At 35.5% G+C, this 22,402-nt stretch overlaps 1 protein-coding gene across 5 annotated transcripts; it reads left to right on the top strand.

Annotated features, from left to right (window-relative positions):
• The first annotated feature begins 9,051 nt into the window (after window positions 1–9,051).
• LOC134824243 (AP2-associated protein kinase 1-like) lies at window positions 9,052–22,242 on the top strand. Of its 5 annotated transcripts, none has more exons than XM_063836026.1 (18): window positions 9,052–9,220; window positions 10,524–10,645; window positions 11,473–11,578; window positions 12,686–12,822; window positions 13,016–13,099; window positions 13,213–13,250; window positions 13,645–13,726; window positions 13,970–14,102; window positions 14,872–14,936; window positions 15,073–15,191; window positions 15,346–15,586; window positions 15,862–15,915; window positions 16,650–17,012; window positions 17,881–17,899; window positions 18,519–18,606; window positions 19,056–19,126; window positions 19,915–19,988; window positions 20,494–22,242. In XM_063836026.1, the coding sequence occupies exons 1-18, from the start codon at window positions 9,109–9,111 to the stop codon at window positions 20,737–20,739; spliced, it is 2,154 nt and encodes a 717-aa protein (XP_063692096.1). In that variant the 5' UTR covers window positions 9,052–9,108; the 3' UTR covers window positions 20,740–22,242. The 5 variants fall into 5 exon arrangements, with proteins under 5 accessions (XP_063692096.1, XP_063692095.1, XP_063692097.1 ...); XM_063836025.1 differs by having other exon boundaries at window positions 17,881–17,908; XM_063836027.1 differs by having other exon boundaries at window positions 17,881–17,908; window positions 19,902–19,988.
• The last annotated feature ends 160 nt before the right edge of the window (window positions 22,243–22,402 follow it).

Raw genomic sequence — 22,402 nt, 5'->3', positions numbered from 1 at the left:
TAATTTACAAACCGCTTAATCAAGAAAACGATAAGAGTTTGGGGACCGATTTTTTTCAGTATAGTGCCGATAAGACTCTGCCGAAGCAAAATAATTTAAGTTTTAAAAATCGTTAAGTGCAGTGGTTTAAATGGTACTTTTTGCATTTATTTTGGTCACTTATCACTGCAGAATATATTATATATATCTGAAGTGTATACAAGTTCTAATTTGATCACGGCTCACAGCTCTAGTCCTGTAGTAACTAGTAAGTAGTCGTAGTGGGTCCAATTTGACAATTTTGTTGCAGGTCCATCGAGCAGGTTCATACTTTTGCACCTTTTTAACTGCAACAGTGAAACCCGTCCGAAGGCAGAAGTTGCACTAGTGTGGTTTAAATTTTGGTTTACCGTCATATGAGACAATTCATAAAATTGATTTGAATGTTCTTCGTAGTTTCATAATCAAATGCGAATTATTTGATAATATCATTGTGTAATTTGCTGTATAATTCTTATTCTAATGTTTAAGTACAATCAAGGTTAAACCACGGTTATAATACATGTATTATGTATATTTAGCCTATATGCTTTAAATCACAACAGAGAGAAAGAGAAAGAGAGAGAGAGAGAGAGAGAGAGAGATCCTTGTTATAATAGGAATCAGGATTCATGACTGTATTTAGCATGTTATTATACCGGAGTCCAGAAATTTAATTAAGGCCAAATCACTCCTAAATCCCTAGAGACAGGGTGAAGTACTAGCATGAGTACTATCATAGATGAAGACTGAAGAGATGGTTTTTTATTTCTTTTAGAGGACATGCACAAAAGTTTCTTCTTCTGTGCAAAATTCTAAAAATGTTGTCTCCTATTTCTATCCTTTTTTCTACAACCCTAAAATTAGCTAAAATTGTTCAGAACGGACGATCGGTTTAAGGTCAATTTTCAGTGTTTTTTTGTCCCCGTTGCAACGGGGGATTTCGCCAAGTTTAAAATACATAATATAGATAATATGATAATTTGAATTCCAAAAAGTTCCAATTTAATCTTTACAAAATGGGCAGAATATTTTCGGACATCATAAAACAATATTTTTTTAAATAATACCAATAATCAATATGTAAGCTTGGTTTTGTATCTGTTGAGCTCCTAATTCCTACAAAGATCTATGCCACTTCAATAGATATTTGGTCTACAGTTTTGTGACGATACACGGATACAAAAGTGGTAATTACTCTATTGAATACATAATAGTAGTAACTACTGAAATAATTTTAGTTAAAACAATTCTAGTTATTTATAAATATTAAATATGTAGGAATAATTTAGAAATGTTATGCTATTATAAAAATTAATCGAATTTATAGGGTTCAATTCTATTTTGTGGTCCTATTGCATTATGCACTACCCACTGGCAAGTATTTGAGTGCAAATCTAGGCTCTTATAGTGCCTGAATATACGGGGTGGCCCAAAAGTAACTGCCCACACGCAATCCTTTAATAACTCACTCAGTGATATCTTCACTCAATCAATGCCCTAATTGGTTGGAGACTACTTTTAGGACAGCAACCAAAGCGCTATAACGCAAATTTCTTCGGTTTTAAGGAACGTCATTATCAGTATTCACTCAAAGTGATCAGATCGTCATCCACCAACATGCTCGTTACCGCCTAATGAGTCTCATTGTTGCTCCCTACTCCCTAGCGAATAGCTCCCGATGAGATTACTGATTGGGTGACGAAATCAATGATTAAGTGCCAAGATCACGTATCTGCAATATCTTAATTAAGGGTCATAACTCGGTTAAATTGTAACAATAAGCTTGAAATTTTGGGAAAGCACTTTAATTATCAAACCAAACATGTCTAGAATCTTTGAAGTTCCTAGCTGAAAGCCTTCTTACTTTATGGTGAAAATAGTGAAAAATAGGGAGTATGGCGTGCCACACCCACTGTATTTAATTAAATTTGACGAAACTTTCAGGAAATCTAAGTTTGACCCAGTCAATAATGTCTGAAATTTCTGTGCAATTCTAAAAAGAATTCTTAGGTGTTGTTATAGATAGTAAGCTAAACTGGATTGCCCACATGCACTGCATCCGTAAAAAAACTGCGATCTATGACTGGTGCAATCTGCAGAATTCGGTACTCGATACCTTCTGAACTATATTTGAAAATATATAATGCTCTCTTTGAATCACATCTCAGTTATGGTATAAGTGTTTGGGGTGTTGTCTTCAAATAACGGTCCAATGATAGTCTTTTTATCACACAGAAGCACTGTATAAGGATCCTTTTTGGTGAATGTAAAATATGGAGTTCCCCAAGGTTCCATACTAGGCCCTCTACTTTTCTTATTATATATGAACGACATAATAAACTGTTACAAAGGCGATGAATGCAAATTTGTGCTCTATGCTGATGACACAAATATATTTATCACTGGACCGTCCAAAGAATCAACATACTTGAAGGCCAATAAAGTTCTTGATTTCATATGCAAATTCATGAGAAGTAATCTCTTACATATAAATATGTCTAAATGCTGCTACATACATTTTCTACCTGCATACGAATCTGATGAAACCTGCGCCAGAGTTAGGCCGTATGCCAATGAATATGACAAATCACAAGGAATATTTATAAATGGACACAAAATTGTCAAGGTTAGCAACACCAAATTTCTTGGTGTAGTAATTGATGAAAAACTTAGCTGGGGCCCACATATAGAATATCTAAGAAAAAAAATTAGATCCACTACAGGAGCACTTAACAGGATTAAACATTCAGTTCCAGGGGAACACTACCAAAAAATATACTCTGCATTATTGGAATCACATCTTGCTTACGGAATAAGTGTTTGGGGCTCAGCCCTCAAAGACCAACCAAACGATAAGCTGTTCATAACTCAGAAACGTTGTATAAGAATCCTTTTTGGAGACCTAAATGCATACCTCGACAAACATGCCACTTGTGCACGAGCCAGACCTTATACAAAACAGAGGTTAGGAGCTGCTTTTTTCGAAAAAGAGCACACCAAGCCCATTTTTAATCGACTAAAATTGCTTATTGTTCAAAACTTGTACAAATACCACTGTATATCTGAGATATTTCGAATCATGAAATTTCGCACACCATACTCTTTGTATTGTACTATAGACTCATCAAAACGTGATACAAGCAATGTCGTAATCCTCCCAAGAAAAACTAACACGTTTCTTTATATAGCCTCCAAATTGTGGAATAGCATACATAAACGGATTCTAAATGAGAATGGGGAAATCCTCACTACTTCTGTATCTTTGGTTAAATTACGCTGTAAAAGTATCATCCTGGGATCCCAATCCATCAACAATAATAACACCTGGACTTACCACAACTTTCACATCGCCCCTCACTCAGTCACAGACCAAACCAGTTCATCACTCACTCACCAAATTGCCGACCCAATATCTATTGAAGAGGCGTAAATTTTCTAGACAAATGACATATCGATATTATTGCTGCAGCAGATACAGATACAAATACCAACATTATTATATTCCCAAACGTTTGAACCATTAAATTAACTAGAAAATTCAATCATCAACTTAACTTTTACTGTTTAAAACTGATATGATGATATTAACTTAACTTATTATTATTTTTTAAACATACTTCTTCTTAGTGTGGTGACTTGGGGTTCATAAATATAACAATACAAGCTGATAAACCAAAAAGAACAACTGGGGTAGGTAGGTAGCCCTGGTGGGTGCGTAAACTTTACGGTCTGCTCTCTCCAAGATCAGCCTGCTTCTCCATTTTACCGTGAAGCCTAATTTCTAGTTTTTATAAATACAATTCAAGTGCAGGTTTACTAATCTTAATCTACTTAACAACTCAATAGCCCAAGTCACCATACCCGTAGTATATTCCATGGTAATAGAAGAACTTTAAAGTTTTTAAAATTGTTGCTATAATTGATTTAAATAAAAAATGTGTTGTTTTCTTGAAGAAAAAAAATTTGTTGTTTTCTTGTGATCTCGACTCATATTTAAAAAACTAGACCATCAACACTTTGAAAAGGAGCACACAAAACCCATTTTCAATAGATTAAACATTCTAACGGCTCAAAACTTGTACAAATATCACTGTATTTTAGAATTCTTTAAGATTATCAAGTACCACTGCCCATAATCCCTTTATTTCAATATTCTAAAAAGAATTACGTGAGTTATTAAAGGGTTACGTGTGGGCAGTTACTTTTGGGCCACTCTGTATATTCAGCCACTATAAGAGCCCAGATTTTCACTCAAATACTTGCCAGTGGGTAGTGCATAATGCAATAGGACCACAAAATAGAATTGAACCCTATAAATTTGATTAATTTGTATAATAGCATAACATTTCTAAATTATTCCTACATATTTATAAATCGTAGTACTTGCCTCGGGCTAACATTTCGAGAAAAAAGCGGCGTGCATTACTTCGACGTAATTTTAAAAAATAACATCATTTAACTTAAACTAATTGGCTCTAGTAATTAATAAATGTGACATGTAATTGTAAGATACAAATTAAATGGATCCTGTGCGCGGCGCAAACAGCCGCACATAAGGATTTCTCAACAATGTGTGGCTGTGTGCGCGGCGGGATGTATATATGGTTGAAATTCAAATTTGAATTTATTTATGAATATAACATTATGTATTGATTTTAATTGAAAATGTCAATTCATCGCAGCTCGGCGCGGCACAGTAGCGCATTTCGCTACAAATATTGATTGTTTTGTTGTAAATAAAAATTGTATCTTTTTATATTAAATTAATTGTTTTTGTTGAAGCGCGATGCATTACTGAACTGCGCAGCGCATTAATAAATTTTTCTCGCAATAACAATTTAGTAAACTGCAGTAAAAAGCAATGTAATAGATCGGCAAAATGTACTATTGGGCTTCTCCTAACTACTATAACGGAAATTGCAACATTATGAATCATTTTTATTTGTAACATTTTTATTTGTAACGAATAAATATACAATATAGTTACTTTGCATTTGGCATTTAACGGGTAATACTCGCGTCTTTAAATATTTGTTCCAAATATTTTTATTCCAAATAAAGGACCGTCGACGAGTCCAACTTGGCCTTAGAAAAGTTAAAACAATTTTCTGGATGACTAAAACTTTTTTTACATTGTATGATTCGCCGCGCACTCGTGCGCGGCTCCACTGCATCGTACAAACGCTAAAGTGAAATAAACACTCATGACTTAGTAAAACGACAATATAATAAAAGACAATAGTTACAACGTGATACAAGTTGTACCGGCCCCATTGTCGTTTCACTGTGTAGCGTTTCAGGTTTCTACTAAACAGGTTTGGACTACTACTAAAAATTTGGAACACAATTGCACCTAAACTTAAGCTCTTTGACTACTCCTACAAGATTAGCTTTGCTAAAAGTCGCCTGAAAAAGGCACTTCTTAAGCTGCAACATGCTTATAATGATTCGGCATGGACCACAAGCGATTATGACATAATGCAGCTGTCATTTGAAAACAATCCCCGTCATCAAATTTAATCCAGTGATCTCGGCCCACAGGCTCCTCCTATTAAACAATTTTGATTTTTGTAAATGTGTGCTGACTCCACCACCTATGTATTTAACCTAATATTTAGTGTATTACAGGTAGAAATTGACTTAGGTAGGTATTTTTCTCTTAGGTAGATATTAAGAATTTGGATAATTTCTTAATTGTATGACTATTTCCATTACTGAGACGTTTTTAATATTTAATTTAGGAGGGTTTTTGAAATTTTTATAGGACTGGTTCACAGAGTGAACAGATTCCAGATTTATATATTTTTAAACTGATATTTAATAAATGATTAAAAGAACAAATTTTAAAGTTGCCATTTGATCCAAAAATACACCTATTATGCTCACTTAAAAACAACTCTAAATCAGTAGGCTGTCACTCTATTAATGCACCACACCGCTACCTCCACTGCACTAATAGTTATACAATAAATTCTACAATCCTAATTTTGTGTCGTGATGGAGACCGGTGTTCATACAAAACATTTACTAGGTTGCCGTTTGGTGTGAGCAATAGCGAACAGCACGCACACTCCTTTGCCCCGTCAACCTATATCTAATCTATTTAAAGAGTGACAACCATACTGCACATTGAATTAGGATTCCGTTAAATATCAAATTGATTTATTGTAAACTTGTTTAATCTGTAATAAATGGCATAAAATTGAAATTTTTGTTTAACTGAAATTTTTGTTTAACTGAGGTGGCCGCGCACTCGTGCGCGGCGGGTCATACAATGTAAGAAACAGTTTTTGCCATCCAGAAAATTGTTTTAACTTTGAAAATCATTTCAAATAGGATTATAGAATTTATAAGTACAACGTTAGTACAATGAAAAAAATTGTTTTCTAAATAGATTCATTGATTTATATAAAGTTTCATATTTTGTTTTGGACAAAAGTTTCACGCATGCACGTCAGACCAAGGTTAAAACTTTAAATGCGCAATCTTTCAATACAAGTTCTCTGATCTAACACCTCTGAAGCAGTCCAACACGGCTGAGTGGTTTATTTGGTCAAATATACCTGCTAAATTATTAAAGCGTTTCACGAGGTTCCAGGTTCGATTCTCAGCTAAGAATCCTATGTAGAAAAATCCTAATGCAGCCCCTCCCCTCACCACTGGTCCACTCAGCCGAATGCTTGAAAAATCAAGTGTGAGGGTTAAATGGGGGAGCTGCCCATTGCAGTGAAGTCTCGGGCGAAGAAATTATGGTACTCACTATCTAACTGTCACTAATTGTATCATTTAGCTTCCCGTAATTGCCTGGTTACACTCGTGTAACAAATATGGCTGTTTGAATGTATGATTATTATTAAATCTAAAATAGCTAATAATTTAAAACTATTATTAACATAGATTATATCTACAATTCAAGTCTATTACTCCGATTCTGTTAATTGTCTCTTTAGATCTGTTTCAGTCTTTCATTGTGGGAGTTATCACATTTGTTGGTTGAGAATGCTCAACATAACACAGATGATGCTTGACTGTTTTATTGACCTGGGCAGACATCCCAACACCAGTGCGTTGGGACATCGTGTTGGGCTGCTTCAGGATGTGTTATATCCCAGAGAAGCCGCCGCGCCATCCCTTTGCTGATTTAGCTCAGTGGAATGTATGAAGTAAAATAAGTGTTAGAACAAAATATATGTCTTATATATGTCTTAAACTTATGTTGGGATGTCCGCCCCAGTTCCTACCTTGGTCAATAAAGCAGTCAAGCTATGTTATATTGAGCATTCTCAACCAACAAATGTGGGAACTCCCACAATGAAAGACCGAAAATAGTTCTCAAAACCAGACATGAATTTGTATTAGACAATGAAAACTTATTGTTTCATTGAATTGTTATGAAGAGTATGTTATTGCCCATTTATAATATAAAGGGGATGACCGATCATAAATTATTTTTTTATATAAAATATTCAAACAATATACACATAATATAGCAATGACCCTATATAAAATCAACCCTTTAAGAATTCAAAAAATTCCCTTAACAATCAAAAAATTGTTTACCCTTGGCCTTGTGGCTCCAAGTTAAGATCTAGACTGTTTATATCAACAATGTTTTTTCTCGCACCTCTGTCTCCACGGAGAGAAATCACTGTTGTTCTGAGGATTTCAAAGCGAAGGCGCTTTCTTATGTATCCTACAGCGTCTGAGTACCTCTGGCCAGTGTGGTACTCCATCTTACTGGCCAGCTTCTTGACCAGTCTCTCAGCTTCACCACCCATTCCACCAGAAGTCGAGAACACTAAAGGTGTGAAGCTTCCTTTCTCCACTTCAAGAACCCTTGCATTGTAACATCGCTTTTTCTCATTTTCATGGGACAGGTACATTGCTGGTATCGGTTTGCTTGCATTGGAGGGGGCTGGGGCATGAAATACCCTTACATCAAAAAATGCCCTCCGATCATAAATTAAATTATTTGCTATTTTGATTTAATAATGATAATCATAGCTGAGAATAAGGGTTTACAATTTAATTTAATTAACTGTTACTAACTTCTGTTTTCTGAACAGTTTCTTGTTTCACCTCCGTTCAAGGCAAAGATCCCAAAGATGCACGATCTCGTTAATTAATTATCATTTACAGCTGAGCAAGGGTTTAATTTAAATTATTTAACCTTTTGGTGCTGTATAAAAATAACATTAATTTATTATTATTATTAAACGTTCATTTTAAATTGTTTTACCCCTTAAATTTTGGCCGCATAAAAATAAAACTAATTTATTATTATTATTTTATGTTCTATCACGTTGTGAGACTAACTAGAGTAACCCGTGCCTTCGGCCGGGACTTCACTATTGCAGTTGAATTGCAAAAGTAAAAATGGTACAAAAGCATGAACTTGCCCAGTCAAAACTGGCCGAATTAGTCAATTTAAGAAAGAGAATTTTTTTTCTCTCTTTAATACCACATATTTGGGGTACAAAACCATCGATTAAACCACTTACCACCAATTCTGAAAAGCGGCTATGTTTTATATAAGCCAAACCTTTGCACACTGACTTATGGGCTCTTTTGAATTTCAATTATTCTTATTATACTATATACAATGATTATTTAAACTTGGTGATGCAACAGATTGGAGGTTACAGTATGTTACGTTCACTTTGATTCACTGCTATGTTGGGTTAAAATTCGAATCTCATAAAGAGACAGACATTCAAGTATTTAATAAGTTAATTTCTCAACAAATAATTTTGAGTCCTCACTTTCTTTTATCATATAAACACAATGTTCAAATACACCACACTCTGTTCACACTCATTACTTTGCTCTAGCTCTTGAATTAGATAATTCAGTGGATTTTGTTCTAGTATTCTATTATTTTAATTATCGTTATTCTTATTTTACTCTATTCTATTACTCTTTTCTAAGTAGACAAGATTTCTGTAACATTCTACACTATGCATGATGTGCCTACAGTGAGATTTGAATAACATCCCTGCAATGATTCAAATTATATGATGTTTTCTAAATGGAACATATTTTCAGTTCAGAATGCCAACATGACAGTAACAAATGTAAGATTAAAACATGAAAAAGCTGTTTGCATCGTCGAAGCAGGATTCTCAGTATGACTCCTTTGTTGGTAAGCACTATGGTGTAGGGGACCTGACACTTGTCGTTGAGGATGTCATCGCTGAAGGTATGCTAATTTTTTGATGTTGAATCAATTAATTAACCAATTGTTAGAATTATGTCTGGAATAATAACTTAATTAGTTTAGATTTGAGTATAAAAGTTCTTGTGGCTTGATCAAAGAGAGATCTGAGATCTGAATCAAGGTTAAATAAAAGTGATTGATATTATACACTTATATTGTATATGTATAGTTTTAAATTTATCTAGTATTCTTTACCTTTCAGTGCAGTGAGCAGGTTACATAATCACGCCTATTTTGTTTGTATTTCTCTTAATAGTGTAGTATAATAAGTATAAGCATGTGGTACCATTTCTATTTCCTTCCTCTAAATTAAATAGCCATTATCATCACATGTGTTATTGCAGTAATTCATATAATATTTACGGTGAGCTATAAATTACAACACAGTTAAATTGGTGCATGTACGCTTTTGAATAATATTTAAGTTTTTACTCTACAATCCAGGAAGAAATAGATATAATTCATATTATATGGGCGATTCCATGTAGTGTAAATTACACTTTGTACAAATTATTGATTTAAAAGGCCTCTTGTGTAAACACATATATATAGTTTTCCACAAGAATAGCAGTCCTAAAGGGCCAATGTTCTGCTCTTCATTGTTCACGTTCAGATATGCAGTGATAATAATGTCGGAGACCTCCACCTCCATACTCAAGGTTATGTGTTCCTAGGCCCTACCAAAAGAGAAAGTATCTTCATAGAATACCCCTTCGTACATCTAGATTGTAGTGTATTGTAAATATATTAGTAGTACTATACTATATTAGTAGTACTATACAATAAAATACTATACCCGGACTGTTACATTGTACATAAGATGTTTGTTGTTGACGTTGTACACTGTACAGTGTACAGTGTACACGTTATTTCCGCGATCAGTTCTGTTAAGCATACTATTCGTACAATGTATAGTTAACGTGGTCACCAGATGTATTTGAATCTTACCAAATATATAACAATTAAATATATAACAATTAATAAGCTATTAAATGATTATTCCTTCAGCTGTAAATTAATCAATTATACAATAAAATGGTGAAATTATTCTGCTCTGATATTAATGAAGAATCATGTAAATGAAATAAGTAGTAGCGTTTGCTCATCACTTAGTTTTGTTTTATGACATTGACAAAGTCTCTAAATTTGAAAATCCTCTCATGTAGATGACTTACTTAATTAAAATTAATTAAATTGAATAACTTATCTTATAACTTATTTATTTAATAAAGTAATAACTTATCTATTTAATCAAGTAATAACAAATATAACCAAATAATTTCAGGAGGTTTCTCGTTTGTGTTTTTAGTTCGGGACACCACAAAGAACAGAATATTTGCACTGAAGAGAATGTTAGTCAACTCTCAAGTTGATCTGGAAAACTGTAAACAAGAAATTCTTATAATGGTCAGTTCTTTAACTATGATAACAATTAATAATAATCAATTAAATGGTTCTTTACAAATTCCAGAGTATCTGCATATTTTAAGCTAAGTCCGTTAAACTTTCCCTTCCCATTTTACTTATGCTCTTCACGAAAATAGAAATCATTTGTCATCGACACTGGCTTCAAATTTAAAAAATAGCTTCTAGCAAGTTTATGCTCTGGACCTCCTTTCATTATTAAGGAACAAGGGAGCCGGGGTCTTCATGAAAATTTCCTCGAAACCTATTTTCTAGTCGTTTCTAATTAAAGAGGAGGAGTAAATAGAGGGGAGTAATATCCCTTAGTTGCTTAGTGTAATAATTAGTTGCTTTTAGTCCCATCGAAAAATACTGTTCCTAGCCGAAGTTGTCGTTGGTCAAAGGTCAGTGCTCATGTATGATTGTAGTGTGCAGCGATTTTCGATCGCATACACTGAAAATCGAGTCTACAAATCTATATTTTCCTATACCTATGAGACGCTCAAGATATGTGCCAGGGATCATTTAGAAGAGATCATGATCAGTCATACAAAATTATGAGATGAGGCCTTGAAGCATTTTTTCTTAGACTTTGAAAATCTTGGACCTCGTTTTTTTTTCGAAATTAAGAAATTACACAAAAGCGCTTAACTTTGACCAATGATAACGCTGATAGATATCACTCCTATCTATTAAAAACGACTAAAAAGTCAATTCGAGGAAATACCCACCTACCCATGCCCCCTAACAGATTGTGCCAAGAACCTGAGCGCTTGTAAGGTTATTTATTTATTAGAAGGTTTTTAATTTACCAGATGATTTATTTTCAGAAATCGTTTCACCGGCATCCAGCTATGGTATCATTTAAAGGACACCACACAAAGCACATTGGAAACGGGATTTATGAAGTGCTACTTCTCATGCAGCACTGTCCAAGTAAGTGCACAACAAAAACATTGCACTGAAATTTATTTGTATTTACCATGATGTAGCTGCGCTTATGGTACGGCACCAGTTTGTCATGCACGTGGTAACCGAGTGACGCAGTCACGAGGTACAGTCAGCTGATAGATAACGTGACTTATATTAGCCAGCGAGAAGGGCTGGATTTCATGCTCAAGCAAAATTAGATTCACAATTCACATCCTTATAGTTTGAGAGAACAGCAAGGGTTGAGTCAAGCTTGAAATATCACTGTAATCGTTGGAAATTAGAGGAGTGTCTATCGCAAAGGAATTACTTTCATAAAGGAATTTAACAGGAATTTAACATTTATTCAGTACTGTACTCGATAAATGTGATCTATGAAATACAGTGCTCAATAAGTATCAATAATCAAATCGTCACGTGACAAACGTGCGCTGTCCAATAGCAGTTTGGTAAGCTGTCATGTGGCAAACACGAGAGTAACACGATGGTAGCAGCATGGCAGGATGCTCATTGGACAATGAACACTTTGTGTCGGAAGTAGTTACAGTTTTTTGCCAATTTGACACGGTTAAAAGGCACCAAATTTCAAAATTTTGGTCGGAAAATGTTCCTAAAACTGTTGTCTTGTGCCGTACCATAAGCAATTTATAGAACTCCTGACAAAACTCGTGCCTTCGGCACTCGTTTGGTCAGGAGTTCTATAACTTACCATATTTTTATAGTGTTGGTCTCAGCTCAGTAAGGTCAGTCATTAAAAATACACATGAAAATCAATCTAACCATTGCCGGACCACTTTTAATCGATTGTATTTGTACGGTTAAAAGTATGTTCAGAGATCCTAGTGTGTCGAGCGGAAATACCACGAGGCCGTCTATTATACTATGTATAATCATCAGGAATATTAACTGCTAATTCTTAATCGGTGCACTATAGTCTCATAATGCCTTTACAACTGACTCTATCAGACTATTACCACCTCCCCACCCTGAAGAAACACAATCTCACCTCAATATTACCTCAATCTCACCTCAATATTACCTCAATCTCACCTCAATATTACCTCAATCTCACCTCAATATTACCTCAATATTACCTCAATATAATTTCTTCAGACGGCACGGTGGTGGATCTGATGAACCAGCATTTGTCATCCGGGTTTACCGAAACATTGATCAGGCAGATATTTACTGGTATTGTTGATGCTGTTGCTCTGTTGCATGAGAACGGGTACTCTCATAGGGATTTGAAGGTACATTTATCTTGTTAACTTTTAATTGTTTCAATATTCATGCTAAGATTTTGTCGTTATTCAATTTTCTTTACGTCGAATCGTGATGTTTAGATAACTGCTAATTCTAGATTCTTCATTATTTCCATATTTTCTAAGTATACTGTGCTCTATTACTCTTAATTGGTAAAAGTAAATATTTATAATTTTTCAGGTTGAAAATATACTGATAGGACCCAGTAAAGAGTATGTATTGTGTGACTTTGGAAGCGCTCATCAAGGAGACTTGGATCCAGAGGTGGACTTTCAAGACCTTTTTCAATTTTTCTATTAATTACATATTTAAGTATGCTTCTATTTAGTCTTTGTACAAAAATTAGGTAAATTCACCATAAGACGTTAAAATTTCAGGCACATGGACACAATTTTGTCGAAGAAAATATTTTGAAGTGAGTAGATACACAGTTCTTACCCTATGTAAAGAGATCGCTTGGTCCATCAAATGTTATACTGATTCACAAAGCATGAATTCTATTTTAACACTTTAACTTAATCTCCAACCTGTGACTTATGACGCCCAAAATAATTTATTGCTAGTTTTTACTGAAGATTTAATTTTAAAGTACTAAAGTTATAGCACTTACTCCAACTTAAACGCGCGCGTCGCGCGACTAATTCAATTTTAGCTCTTGGTCAAAAATGAAAAAGCTCTTCATTTGCACGACACATTTCGTGCTGGCTGCTACGTGCATTACTATACTAGTGCTAATAATTATAAGCTTTTGGTTTTTATCCTAATCCCAAAATATAAACTACTGAAGATTTACCGAAAATATTGCACAGGTTCACCACGCTGGCTTACAGAGCGCCTGAAATGTGCGATATGTATCTCGGGTACAAGATAGGACCGGCGGCAGATCTCTGGGTAAATCCATTCGATAATGGATGATGTTTATGTAGCAGTCGCGATACACAAATATGATATGTAGAGTTAAGAAACTGTATTTGCCTTCACTGCACTCGGTAATGTAGTTAAATATCACTACATTACGAGCGCTACACGAAAATGAAATCAGCCCCTCGTTCCTAGCTTGCTAGGTTAGCCATGTAGTTTTTGTTGTTGTTGTTGTCGTTGTTGCCGTGACATATTAACCTAACCTTCATCCAGGCACTGGGTGTTTTACTTTACAAGCTCTGTTTCTTCACCACACCCTTTGAAGAGAACACTCTCGCGATAGCTCGCGCTAAGTTCGCCATCCCTGACCCTGATAAATATAGCGACAATCTCATCTCCATCATTCGTGAGTTTTAGTTAGTATTAACGTCTTGAGGATCGTTCACATGTTGAGTTAGCCATATTTTGACCATCCTCAAGCCGTTTTGCACATGGATATCGTGTAAAAATTAGCGTAAATTATGAATACCCCTTCCCTGGCTAGCCTACCTCATATCATAATTCATATGTGAACGATCCCTTATGTATACGTAATTTGTATAATTGAAGAATTAAAGCATAGATCAGATTAAGATTAGACACAAATAGAAGTTAGAAATTTCTTGCTCGCCAGCTTTAGCTTTACTGATCTAAGGTGTGTAGGAACAATTTAGCGGAATGTAGCTTCCTCATCAGTCGATGTGCATCAGTCATAGTTTACACATGAACAGTGAATGTAGCGTCTTCTAATGTCGGACTCGGCTCATCCCTGTGTTCTGGTCGTATATAATTGATTAACTGTTAGGGTGAGAATTAAAGTTTGGAAACAATATGACACTCAAAATCAGGGAAGTGTGAATCAAGCTGCAGCCCTTAAATCAAATTCGCTCTGAAAACGGTCCTCTTTGAGAGTGTTACTATTACTGCGTCATAAATCGTCTGTAATTGTGACCTCCGCTAATTTTTAGCAGTTTATTAAGACTGTACTTTGTAGAGCTCTCCACGCTTTTTCTGTGTTTTGAGAGAAAATGTGGTATATCTTCTCATGGGTACCGTCATCTATTGAAAGGAAACCGTACATTGTACATTGTACATTGTCATTCAACAGTCCGTGCCACAAAGATATTTCGTTTCAGGAGATACGTTGAAAGTTAATCCTTCTGATAGATTAAATGCAAGACAGATCATCTCACGATTGAAGGTGAGTATAAATGACAATTTCAGCATCATTTTCATCCTTTAAGTTTATGTAATATATATATTTCAACCGTTAAAACTAAAAGGTTATTTGTCTGCTGATTTTGTAGGTACAGTACCATAACCCGCCTCTAATTTAGAACGATGAGGTGAAAAGTAAAGAGCAAGTCCCTGCTTCCTTAAAAGAGGTGGTGCAGCCGGCTCCTTCAATCAAACGGGTCCAACCTGCGCTAGTTACTCAAGACCATACCAACAAACAGTATGTTATATTATAATATTATGTTCTACTGCTATTCAATTATTTAATGTAGACTGTAGAGTGTAGAAACATCCAAAATATATCGAATTACCTCCCATCCTCTGTAAACTTAACATATTTTTTTAGTTTCAAACCCAACAATCTTGCAACCCAGCGTGGAACCAGCCACTCCGAATGAGGACAGTTCCACGGTCAAATCAAGATCTCGACCTCGAGCTATCAACAAACCGAGCGAAGTCTTACTTATAGCACCCCCCGAAACTGCTTTATCACGAGATCACGCCGCGCCCTCACGTGACATAACGATGACATCACGTGATAGTGTGATGACGTCACGTGACACTAATGATTTAGAAGTCAGAGTAAAGCGACACAGCCTTCATTCTAGTCCGCAGGTTGTTCTCTTGCCAATGTCTCTAAAATCATAATTATTTTTTCGACATCAAAACTTACCGCTTATCTGTAACTAGGTTAAAATTTTCGTGCTCACATTTTTGAAGATCGTGGGTAAAAATCAGCCCAATTTGGCTTCTAGTCATATCCCAGTTACAACGTTGAATGTCTAAGTTTTATCCATTTTCACTTGAACAGCACGCCTTTACATCCTATACTCTTCCATGTCTTATAAATGTAGCAAAATTAAATGAATGACACGACTCTTTATTTTCAGCTGACCAAAGGTGAAGATCCCTGGGGAAGTACATCCTCTGCCAACGCCAGCCCTGTAAGTTAAATAAACCAATAGCTTGTCTCATGTTCGTTTCTTAATACCTGGTATGAGTGCTAAATGTACAAGTCTTTTCTGGCCTGATCGGTTCAACGTTAAGTCTTGTTAACTCCTAATTAGTAACATTCGAACGAATTCATTGGATATCCCAGGGGAATCCATGCGGGTTATCCTACCAGTTTTATCAACTAATGAAGTTATGTTTTGAATACAAACGGGCTTAACGTTGAACTGCATGATGCATCTAGACCCAGGCATGACTAGACCGTATATAGAGTATACCTGTAATGTGACTGTGCAAACTGCTATGAGTGCGACTATGATGCGACTATAATGCATAGTAGTAATACAGCATGTTATCTGACCGACGTACACTGACACCCATAAATCGTCTCTCTGTTGTGTCTTTTTCTGATCAAAACATGTCCTTCTCCCTGTTTGGTGACTTCTTGAGTATAGAGCATGGAATCGTGAATACAATTACATTTCTTACTCTGGTGAATTATAAGAGTGACAGTGCTTTCAAGCACATTTACAAAAGCACAATTCTGACTCTTTTCTAATCCGATGACATGATTTAGGAACTCTAAAATTTGATTGTGACCTCAAAAAAGTGCATTTTTATACAAGCCGTTTGGGAATAGGAGGCGTTTTGTGAGCAAAAGGCACAGCATGAAGAGGAAACACATTAGACTTGACGGAACAACCTTAGTTTGACTGTCTTTCTACAGCACCAAAGACCCCCGCCAGCCACCCCAGCGACTCCCCTCTCCACTACCTCTCCGCTGGTCTTTCTACCGCCACCCCCTGCCTCTCCCTCCCACAAGGTTGTTAGTCGCCGGGGTCACTCTCGTGCCAAATCGGACACCACTTTCCTCAAGAATATTTCCAACCCGATGAGTAATCCTTTCTTGTGGGAGGAGGAAAAGAGGAGCTACGAGATGAGTAGCAGCGCGGGTCAGTTGTCAAGCGGTGCGGGACCACTGCGCAGCGTAGCACCCACTCCAGCAAGACTACCACGCAGCGCCGCCACCAGTAGGGAGGAGGGCGTCAACAACCCTGTGTACCGAAGTGGGTTATCTTACGGCAGTGAGGTTCGTCCGGTTGCCGCCATATTTCCAGGTTTTATTTTTGAGTAGAGAGTCACGCAGCCATTGAAGAATGATTTCTTCGTTAAAAATTCTGTCTGATGATAACTGTAGTTCAAATAAAATATTACTAAAAAGTGGCCACGACATCTGTTGACTGTAAAATATTGGGTGCGTGACTCTTGCTCAGTTGTTATCAAATCCAAGTTCCTAATTGAGGATATACGATGGCTGTAGTGGTAAATGTATCAGTGTATAGCAATCAACATATAACACAATATCTAGATATGATTTAGATGTCCTGCATGTATGTATGGCTTGTAGAAAAGTAAAATAACATGTAAAATCTGGAGCGTGAGTAGCATGTGTTATATTAAGTCACTACACGATGTTATGACGTCACTACACGATGTTATGACGTCTCTACACGATGTTATGAAGTCACTACACGATGTTATGACGTCACTACACGATGTTATGAAGTCACTACACGATGTTATGACGTCTCTACACGATGTTATGACGTCACTACATGATGTTATGACGTCACTACACGATGTTATGACGTCACTACACGATGTTAAGACGTCATAATGCCATGTGGAAAGCATGCGTCGTAAGCAGTATTCTACCACTATGCTATCCCGAACAGCTTTAAAAGCATAAACTATGCATAATGGCTATGTAACTTTCATTCCTGAAGGTACTTATTGGAATAATTTCTATTAATAGCATAATGATCGAGGAGCAGTTTAATAGTTAGGATAGAGTGAGATCTTGTTGATTTTATCTGAAAGCACAAGCTGCCTTGTAGTCCATTTAATTATACCACCCAAGAGATAACCCACGTTTTCCTGACGATATCCCATTTCAGACAAATTTTGAAGAGAGTGGTAAGTCAGGTGGATAAAGCGATTAAATCATGTGATCCTTCAGTTTCTCTTTCTTTTGTACCAGCTCACTTACACTACTGGCTATACTTCTCTAAAAACATGGCTCAATGCCAGCCAGATAATCTTCCAGCACCGTGTCTCTGTTTTTGGAATTGAGCCAATTTAATTTTAGAATATTATGTCTTTCCTATTGTAATTTTGTATGTAATTCAGATAACAGTCAATAAGTGCATCATAATTAGTTCAGATGTTTCGATTGACGACTATTCTTTGATTTGTAAACACATACACACACACACAATACAGCTACAGTTCACTAATTACACACAATACATCTACAGTTCACTAATTACACACAATACAGCTACAGTTCACTAATTACACACAATACAGCTACAGTTCACTAATTACACACAATACAGCTACAGTTCACTAATTACACACAATACAGCTACAGTTCACTAATTACACACAATACAGCTACAGTTCACTAATTACACACAATACATCTACAGTTCACTAATTACGCACAATACATCTACAGTTCACTAATTACACACAATACAGCTACAGTTCACTAATTACACACAATACAGCTACAGTTCACTAATTTCTTCAGGTTGGTCGAACAACCCTTTTGAGCCAGCCCCAGGTGAAGATGAGTTTTTGAAACTGAGTTTAAGGGACAAGGGTAGCTCGCAAACCAGGTACAGTAAAATCTCGATTTGCCGTAAACTTCCCTTCCCCCAAAATGCGGGGGAAATGTCTACATTTTTAGTTTAATATCACGTGAATTGTGGCTTACAAATGGGTTCTTGATCTCAAGCTAGATAGTGAGACTCATGACTTCAGTGTTTGTGAAAATGTGAACCATAGTTTAAATACTGTATTGTGCTATCCTGGGTTAGGGCTTCTTTTTTTGAAAATATAGATGAATTTCGTTGGAGAATTTCTTAAAATGTGGTCTTAATAAGGTGGCTAAAGCAGTTCCCTATCGTTATTATCAGTGGAATTTTGCCCTTTTGGTATCTTATTTTTTTTTAATTTTGCGTTTTTAGTATCCAACAAATTTTGATATTTAATGATCAATTCACCTAGTATTAATATATTAATAGATTAATTGATTAATTGATTGGTGAATTACTGTTTCTCCCAGACTGGATCAAATACCAACCGACCAGACAAACAATAAAGCTGGCAAAAGCAGCAAAGTAGCTCGAGCAAAAAGTAAGTAGTATTAAATTCCACTTTTGAACCGTTTCCTATTTCACTTTCAGTTTCTGTTTTACGTATATTTTTGTTTGTTGCCTGCTGGAATGAAAGTCTTGACGTGTCGTGTAGGTTATATTATATTGAAAAGACATACAGTCTAGTCGAGAGTATTTTTGAATAATGATGCATTTTTTGAGGACCAAATGACTGAGAACCAAAATCTATACTTTACTAAGCTATAGACTTACTGAGTATTACAATAACGTATATCTAACAGTGTGTATGTGAGTGTTGATAGTGTTGAACATATATCTAACAGTGTGTCTGTGAGTGTTGATAGTGTTGAACATATATCTAACAGTGTGTCTGTGAGTGTTGATAGTGTTGAACATATATCTAACAGTGTGTCTGTGAGTGTTGATAGTGTTGAACATATATCTAACAGTGTGTCTGTGAGTGTTGATAGTGTTGAACATATATCTAACAGTTTGTCTGTGAGTGTTGATAGTGTTGAACATATATCTAACAGTGTGTCTGTGAGTGTTGATAGTGTTGAACATATATCTAACAGTGTGTCTGTGAGTGTTGATAGTGTTGAACATATATCTAACAGTGTGTCTGTGAGTGTTGATAGTGTTGAACATATATCTAACAGTGTGTCTGTGAGTGTTGATAGTGTTCAACATATATCTAACAGTGTGTCTGTGAGTGTTGATAGTGTTGAACATATATCTAACAGTGTGTCTGTGAGTGTTGATAGTGTTGAACATATATCTAACTGACACCAAAGCGTTCTCCCACAGCCCCAAGAGCAGACCCCGCCCTGTTGTCAAGCGAGCAGCTATCGTTACCCAGACCCCGGGCCTTCAGCAATGAGGTATTGTTTCCAGTATAACCTCAGATAATATTCTAGACATTTCTACAGATACTTTAGTACTGAAACATGGTTGAATTTAATCAACAAAAAGTAAACATGTTTTCTCTGACTAAAATGTAGTTTCAAAAGTGCATTTTGACAAATTGAAACTCCAGTTGATGATGGAGGGGGATTAGAACCCATCTTAATCAACATTATACCTTTTGTTACATCCTCAATAATTGTAATAGATTTGTAGTGTTGTAGTTTGATAATTTTATCGCTGTCGTAAAAACCTTTCATTTCCAGCAAAAGTTTAGATATAATATAAAAAAGTGGCCTCTACCATTAACCACATGTTAACTACGTGTTAACGAAATGTTAACCAAATGTTAACCACGTGTTAACTACATGTTAACCACGTGTTAACCACGTGTTAACCACGTGTTAACCACGTGTTAACGAAACGTTAACCAAATGTTAACCACGTGTTAACGAAATGTTAACCACTTGTCTCTATCACCAGGCTATGATGCCGCTCAACCGGACATTGAGTGACCCGGAGCCGACTGCTTCGTCCCCAAATCTTCATCACGGGAAATCTCTGAACTCCCTGGATAGCAGATCTACTTCTGCCACCAAGAAGAAACGGAAGATTAACTTCTTCGGGAAGAAGAAGGTCCTGTCCCAGGAGGATTTTGTCGCTAAACACAGCGGTACATACCGCTCGGCTGTCCTGGGAAATCCCCTGTACGACGATCTCAATACTTGAACTTGAACTTTTAATTGGTCAATTAGTTGAGCAGTTATAAAACTATTCAGTGAGCTAATTGGTTAAGTGGATAATAATGGATGCTTGTTAATTTTAAATGCGGTGTGTGCTTTTTGTATGTTTGGAATGTGACGGTTCTGGTATGAGCATCACGAGTTGGTGCCAGTAGTTTATAATAGAGAATGTGATGTAGTGGAATGTAGAGTGGAATGTATACGATGTATAGTGGCCTGGAATGTATACGATTAGAGGGTGCACTCGTTTTGTGGTTCTGAAAAATTTTCCCGCGATTTTTATGAAAAAGGTGCTATTTTAATTTACTGTTTCATAAATTACCTAACCCAAGATGGGAATCCTATTTGGATTTTCCTTTTTCTGTTTCACATAGCGAATATGAAGATAAATTTAAGTCTGTATGGAGTGTCCTCTAGATATTTGTTATACAAAAAGTAGAATTGCAGTTAAAGTACAACGTTTACTTTAAAATTAACACTCCATCGGCGGAAACTTAACCAAATGTTAAAGTTTAGTTACGGTTTCTCTGAAAAATTACATTTATGAGCTCTGAATTATAATCCGATTAGATTTTCAAGCTTCAAAGTTTTTGAGATTTTTTGATATAATCTGGATTTCTCAGTTTTTACCAACACGAATTTATGTATATTTTAGTGTGTTTTAGCGATCAGAATTTCTCGATTTGGGGACAGAGAGGCTTGTTGCTTCATATTCTTTTTTTAAATATTTTTCGAATTTTTCGTGCGATGGCGAACCGTTCGTAGATTACGTATAATGATTTAGTATTTAGATCTATAAATACATAATTATACATATACATATTTGTGGTTTAATTGATGCGATAGTTTGATCGTTTATGTTTGATACTGCCTATTTTAATATATGGTATTAGTACTGCCTATATAATGTGGTATTAGTAGATCCACACACTACCAATTATTTTTAATGTGGGATCAAAACCTAGTTAAAAGACAAAAAGAATAATTTGTGACCCAACGGCAACGTTCTCATATTATTTGTACATTTAATTTCAAAATTTAGTACTCACTGTACCATCATACTCACAGTACCGTTTTGATATTTTTGATCATCTTATTTATCTCGAACGAGGTATGCAATATGCATTTTATATCACGTTTTCTGATGAATTTGGTACTATTTTTTAATAATTCGGGTATAAATATACACTCATCAGCGTTCTGGTGCCGTTTTTATTAAGGAATTTTACATGGTCACACATTTTACGTGCTTAGAAACTGAAGTAGTTAAAGTTTTGATAATTTATATATTAAATTTTTAAATTTATTAACCGTGTTTGGAATAGTTGTGTACGAAAATTGATACAACCACGAATAAAGAGGTTTGAAATGTAACAATATTGGAGAAGTAAATACACGATTTATGATATTGATATTGATACAAATAGTATCAAACCGACTGATTTTGTACAATCCTACTTTTGTGAACCAATTTTTGTGTATCTACTAATTTTTGATTATTTTTTCTATCTCTAACTATTTGAGAATAAGACACAATATCAAGTTGACCCCACCAATTCAAAAGGCACATTGGATCTACTAGACTTAGAGTGTTAAAATTACATCACTCTACACTCCAACTTTGAGATTTGTTACAGTAGAACAGATCT

This window comes from Bolinopsis microptera, chromosome 12 (genome assembly GCF_026151205.1).
Source record: "Bolinopsis microptera isolate Bmic1 chromosome 12, MBARI_Bmic_1.0, whole genome shotgun sequence".
Lineage (NCBI taxonomy): Eukaryota > Metazoa > Ctenophora > Tentaculata > Lobata > Bolinopsidae > Bolinopsis > Bolinopsis microptera.
The sequence above is the reverse complement of the archived record's forward strand: the minus strand, read 5'-3'. Positions and strand labels throughout refer to the sequence as shown.

Coding starts and splice junctions, on each gene's coding strand:
- LOC134824243 (XM_063836025.1), top strand. CDS start 9,109: ATGAAAAAGCTGTTTGCATCGTCGAAGCAGGATTCTCAGTATGACTCC. Junction 11,579..12,685: donor TCTCATGCAGCACTGTCCAA/GTAAGTGCACAA, acceptor TAATTTCTTCAG/ACGGCACGGTGGTGGATCTG. Junction 19,127..19,914: donor CAAAGTAGCTCGAGCAAAAA/GTAAGTAGTATT, acceptor GTTCTCCCACAG/CCCCAAGAGCAGACCCCGCC.